This window comes from Rhinopithecus bieti, unplaced genomic scaffold, assembly GCF_001698545.2.
Source record: "Rhinopithecus bieti isolate Rb0 unplaced genomic scaffold, ASM169854v2 scaffold_6933, whole genome shotgun sequence".
Classification (NCBI taxonomy): Eukaryota; Metazoa; Chordata; class Mammalia; order Primates; family Cercopithecidae; genus Rhinopithecus; species Rhinopithecus bieti.
The window spans coordinates 2,566,740-2,572,961 of record NW_016805426.1 but is presented as its reverse complement, the minus strand read 5'-3'; the positions used below and the strand labels follow the sequence as shown (position 1 = coordinate 2,572,961).

The 6,222-nt window shown below is 40.5% G+C and overlaps 1 protein-coding gene across 1 annotated transcript in view; it reads left to right on the top strand.

Moving 5' to 3' along the window:
* KIN (Kin17 DNA and RNA binding protein) overlaps positions 1-6,222 on the top strand; it is a 38,936-nt gene that overhangs the window by 3,141 nt on the left and 29,573 nt on the right. The window contains exon 2 of the mRNA XM_017872490.1: positions 2,600-2,694. Within this exon, the coding sequence (XP_017727979.1) occupies positions 2,600-2,694 (95 nt within the window). The remainder of the gene's footprint in view (positions 1-2,599; positions 2,695-6,222) is intronic.

Sequence of the window (6,222 nt, the reverse complement as noted above, 5' to 3'; positions counted from 1 at the left end):
GTGTTAAAATTTTGGGGGGGGGAATATTTTTTTTTTTTTTTTTGTTTTTTTTTTTTTTTTTTTTTTTTTTTTTTTTTTTTTGAGACAAGGTCTCAATCGGTAGCCCAGGCTGGAGTACAGTGGCACAATCATGGCTCACTGCAACCTTGACCTTCCCAGCTCAAGCAATCCTTCTCCTGCCTCAGCCTCTCAAATAGCTGGGACCACAGGTGCATGCCACCCATGCCTAATGAACTTTTTTATTTGTATTGAGATAAGGTCTCACCGTGTTGCCCAGGCTGCTCTCAAACTCCTGAACTCAAGCAGTCCTCCTGCCTCAGCCTCCCAAAGTGCTGGGATTACAGGCTCAAGCCACCATACCCAGCCTATAGTATTCGTTATAGGTGATCTTGTATATTTCATATAGCATCACATAAGGAAGCCAATAATGTTTGGTGGTACTTAAATTGAGTAAAGGTGACAGCTTGTAAATAATATTAGAAAGTAATATTTTCCCCCTTGTAAGAGCAAGTGAGTATTGGGGCAACGCTTAGAAATCCTGCCTATATATCTAGTTTCCCATTAACCTTTTACCTGTATGTTTTAGCATCCTTGCCTGAGTCAGTTATTTTATTAGGAGTTTCAAAGAGGTTATTTTTCTAATTTTTTTTAGCATTTATGATTGGCTGCCGTGCTTTTGTACAAATGAGCTTTTACTCATCAACTAAGGCTATTTGGTTATCCTTAAACTTATTTTTTTCTTTTTGAGACAGGGTCTTACTCTTGGTCAGACTGGAGTACAGTAGCTCTATCGTAGCTCATGGCATCCTCCAAGTCCCGGGCTCAAGCAATCCTCCTGCCTCAGCCTCTCAAGTAGCCGGGACTATAGGCACATACCACCCATGCCTGGCTAATTTTTAAAAAATATTTTGTGGAGATGGAGGTCTCGTGTTGCTCAGGTTGGTCTTGAACTCGGAGGCTCACACAATCCTCCTGCCTTGGCCTCCTAAAGTGCTGGGATTACGGGCATGAGCCACTGTGTCTGGCCATCCTTAAATGTTATACTGAGATGCAATTTTTATGGGGAAGGAATAAAGGATTAATTCTTTTCTGTAATTATCAATTTTCAGAGTAAGGCCCCTGCAGTGTTTCTGTGTCTATCTGTCCTCAGATCTATTCATTGCCTAGAATTCCCTACCTAGGAGGTGGGCTGGGAGAGGGAGATAGGTGGCCCCTACGATTTCGCTTCCCCATCTTCTATCTCCTGATATTGGAAGACTGAAGAGAGTGAAGGTCAGAGCCAGTGTATCCCCCCCGTCTACTCCTGGGTTTCTAGGATTTCATAACTTTATCGTTTGTTCATTTGATTTTTTCTTAATTTATAGAAAGTGATACTTTTTTTTTTTATTTATGAGGCTGATACCAAGTTTCTTTTTAAAATAAATTTAAATAATAACTGTGATTCTTATAGGGCACAGATGAGGCAAAAATTGTGTAAGAGGTCCATGATCTAAAGATTAGGAAACTATTTGAAGCAAAATCGAGTGTGGAAATCTAGAGAGTGTCAGTAAGATTGAACAGAGGGACTGGATATGGGTTATTAAGAAGCTGAATAGACTTCCTATTAAATTGAAGGTAGAAAGAGAAGGGGCCGGGTGCGGTGGCTCACGCCTGTAATCCCAGCAGTTTGGGAGGCCGAGGCGGGTGGATCACCTGTGGTCGGGAGTTCAAGACCAGCCTGACCAACATGGAGAAACCACGTCTCTACTAAAAATACAAAAATTAACCAGGCATGGTGGTGCATGCCTGTAATCCCAGCTACTCGAGAGGTTGAGGCAGGAGAATCACTTGAACCTAGGAGGCGGAGGTTGCGGTGAGCCGAGATCGCGCCATTGCACTCCAGCCTGGGCAAAAAGAGCGAAACTCCGTCTCAAAAAAAAAAAGAAAGAGAGGAAGGAATCTAGGATGTTATCTGGTTTCCTGGCTTGGGTGATTGTGCTTCAGATAGAGATAAGGAATAGAAGAAAGGCACATTTTTTGTTTCTATTACTAGTGAAGAATGAGGTTCAAATAAGAAGGAGAGGTAGATACTAAGTCAAAACTTGTATGTTTTTTTCCAGTCATTTTAAGAAGGTACAGATGTTTAACAAGGTTAATATAATATGCAGCAATGTATTTTGGATAATGAGCTGAAGTAGAGGAAAGTGAGCGAAAGTAGTTTCTGTGTTGGAAATTCACTAATACCCATTTTACTCTTTTAAGCACTTGTCTGACACTTTGTATAAAGTAGATGCTCAATAAGAATTGGTTAACTTAAGTCTAAAAACTGGAATCTCTCTTCTGTTTCTGTGCCTGGTATGTTTCTTATTAATGTCTGTTTTCTATAGCACTCTTTTGCTGTCTCTTTGATCTCAAGGATTATTCTTTGATTAGCAGAGTTGAAAGCTCAACTTCATAAAAATTTTTTTTGAAAACCTGATAGAGTAGTTACAGCTAGTGATTTGATTATTTTTTAATTTATCATCAAAGAGCAGATTTTTTGGGTTTTAACTAAATACTTATATTTAGAGCCCATTTTGATGACCTAAATTAGAATTTATTACTTTTACATTTTTTATAGAATGGCTTTAAGTGTCATTGTATGTCCGAATCTCATCAGAGACAACTATTGCTGGCTTCAGAAAATCCTCAGCAGTTTATGGATTATTTTTCAGAGTAAGTAACTCAAAGAACTCTTTATCTTATAAGCTTTATTCAGTTGAACACTTAATAGATGGTTAATATTTTAAATATTGGAAGTTCTATTATTTCTTTATATGTTAACATAACTGTATTCTCTCTATGCTTAGTTTTTATCTTCTTTTGAAAATTAATCATACTATAAGACTGTTACAAAATTATTTCTTGCAACTTAGTTTTTCCTTTCTTCCACTTCAAATATACGAAGCTGTCTTTCATCCTAACACATTTGTGACAAAGAACATAGGTTCTGCGTTCAGACTTCCCAAACTCAAATCCTTATCCATTGAAAAACTGTATGCCTTTGGATGACCTACTTACGTTTTCCTGTGGTTTCTTCTCCTCATCTCTAAAATGGTGCTAAAAAGCCAGGCGAGGTGGCTCACACCTGTAATCCCAGCACTTTGGGAGGCCAAGGCGGATGGAGCACAAGGTCAGGAGTTCAAGACCAGTGTAGCCAAGATGACGAAACCCCATCTCTACTAAAAATACAAAAATTAGCCACTTTGGGAGGCCAAGGCGGATGGAGCACAAGGTCAGGAGTTCAAGACCAGTGTAGCCAAGATGATGAAACCCCATCTCTACTAAAAATACAAAAATTAGCCTGACGTGGTGGTGGACGCCTGTAATCCCAGCTACTCAGGAGGCTGAGGCAGGAGAATTGCTTGAACCCAGGAGGCAGAGGTTGCAGTGAGCTGAGATTGCACCACTGCACTCCAGCCTGGGTGACACAGCAAGGCTCCGTCTCAAAAAAAAAAAAAAATTGGCACTAAAAATAGCAAACTCTTCTAAGTATTGCTGATCCTTCATAGAGTTTATATGAAGGTCAATGAATTAATACTTTATGAGTGCTTAGAAGAGTGCCTATATTCAATTCAGATTAGCTGTTGTTATCATTACCATTGATAGCCATCTCTTTGCTTGTTACCATCTCTTTCTTTCCAAACTTCTAGACATTTTAGTCCTAGGACCCCATTATACTTATAAAAAATATTGAAGACCCCAGGAACTTCTGTTTATGTGGGTTATGTGTATCAACACATAGAAATCAAAACAAGTTTTTTTTAAAAATTGGTTTATAAATTATTCTTATTGAGACAGAGTTTCACTCTTATTGCCCAGGCTGGAGTGCAGTGGCATGATCTTGGCTCACTGCAACCTCTGCCTCCTGGGTTCAAGCAATTATCCTGCCTCGGCCTCCCGAGTAGCTGTAGCTGGGATTACAGGCATGCGCCACCATGCCCGGCTAATTTTTTATATTTTTAAGAGAGAAAGGGTTTCAGCATGTTGGCCATATTGGTCTTGAACTCCTGACCTCAGGTGATCCACCCGCCTCAGCATCCCAAAGTGCTGGGATTACAGGCGTGAGCCACCGTGCCCAGCCATAAATTAATTTTTAAAAATAATACACTTATGTGTTAAAGTTAATAATGTTTTTAATGAAAAACAATTACATCTTCTAAATTTTAAAACATGCATTGTTTTACATCTTTGCAAATCTCTTCAATGTCTCACCTAATAGAGGCCAGTTGAATTCTTGAATCTCCGTCTGCATTCAGTCTGTTGGGAAATGTTTTGATTGAAGCACAGAAAGAAAATCCAGCCCTTGAGTTCACAGTCTAGTAAGGAAGAAAGAAAACTCCAGCCTTTACATAGATATGTAGTTGGAAGCAGGGGGAGTATTTTAATAATATTTTCAGATAATTTTATTCCTTGATACTACATCAAAACACAATGCATGGCAGTGTCTTAAAGATTAGTTCCAGTGGGGACTCTGAAACCAGGTCAGTGAACCTTTTGTACTCTGTGACATTAAAATCCATGGGTTGTCTTTGATTTTGAGTGACTCTTATACCCCATGCATGATTTTGTAACGTGCACTGGTCATTTTAAAACTTATCATTTCACTGACTTTCTTAGATCTTCCCAATGGTGACAGATTTTATCAAACAATGTCATAAAATCATTCATTAATGTCAACACTGAAGTCATCAGAAACATCTTTAAAAGTATTGGGAATTGTATCAGCCTCACAGTGGCAGATACTAGTTTGAGAGTTCAGATTTTATCATTGGCAACAAATACTGTCAGTTGTTTCCCTTAATGTGACAGACACACTTTGTTTATTTTTTAGAAACCGTGTGCCAAATACTCAATTTGCCAAAATTGCACAATCTCGGCTCACCACAACCTCCGCCTCCCAGTTTAAGCGGTTCTCTTGCCTCAGCCTCCTGAGTAGCTGAGATTACAGGCATGTGCCACTGTACCTAGCTAATTTTTGTATTTTTAGTAGAGAAGGGGTTTCATCATGTTGGTTAGGCTGATCTTGAACTCCTGACCTTGTGATCCACCCGCCTCAGCCTCCCAAAGTGCCGGGCTAAGCACCTGTCTTTTGTTTTACTAAGACAGGATCTCTTTGCCCAGGCTGGAGCGTGGTGGTACAATCATAGCTCACTGCAGCCTCTATCTCTCTGGCTTAAGTGATCCTCTCACCTCAACCACTGAAGTAGCTGGGACTACAAGCCTGGCTACTTTTTTTTGTTTAGCAGAAATCAGGCCTCACTACTGTTGCCCTGGCTGGTCTTGAACTCCTAGGCTCAAGCGATCTTCCCTCCTCAGCCTCCCAAAGTGCTGGGATTACAAGTGTCAGCCACCTCACCCAGCCAAACCTGCTTCTTATTCTGTGCTGGCAAATAGCCATCACCCACACTCCTCAGTTGTAAACCACAAGTCCTCTTGGAATTTCCATTTGTCAGTTGTCCTGCACAACGTCCTTTATACTGTGTCCTTTCCATTCTCACTGGCCTAGTAGTAGTTCTCTGCATCTCTCACCTAAAGTATTTTAGTGAGGTTCTCACTGGTCGCCCAGCCTGCAGCTTCATCCCCTTCTGTACGTGTTTTACACCAGTGATTCACAAACTGCGGAGTGCACCAGAGTCACCCGACTTCTGAGGTGGTCAGTCTGGGGCAGGACTGGAGTCTTTTAGTTTCTGTCAAGTTCTCAGTGGCTGATGCTGCTGGTCTAGAGGCCACAATTTGAGAATTATTGTTCTCTGCTGTCTACCAGATTTTAACACATTTCTCCAAAGTTTTAAAATACATTTAAAATTTTAATACTATATATATGTGTGTGTGTGTATATATATATATGTGTGTGTGTGTATATATATATATTTATATATATATTTTTGAGACAGAGTCTCACTCTGTCCCCTAGGCTGGAGTACAATGTCATGATCTCCGTTCACTGCAACCTCTGCCGCCCAGGTTCAAGTGATTCTCCTGCCTCAGCCTCCTGAGTAGCTGTTACTACAGGCACCCGCCACCACACCCGGCTAATTTTTTGTATTTTTAGTAGAAATGGGGTTTCACCGTGTTAGCCAGGATGGTCTCAATCTCCTGACCTCCTTGTGATCCGCCCACCTTGGCCTCCCAAAGTGCTGGGATAATTACAGGCATGAGCCAACGTGTTGAGCCTTTTTTTTTTTTTGAGACGGAGTCTCG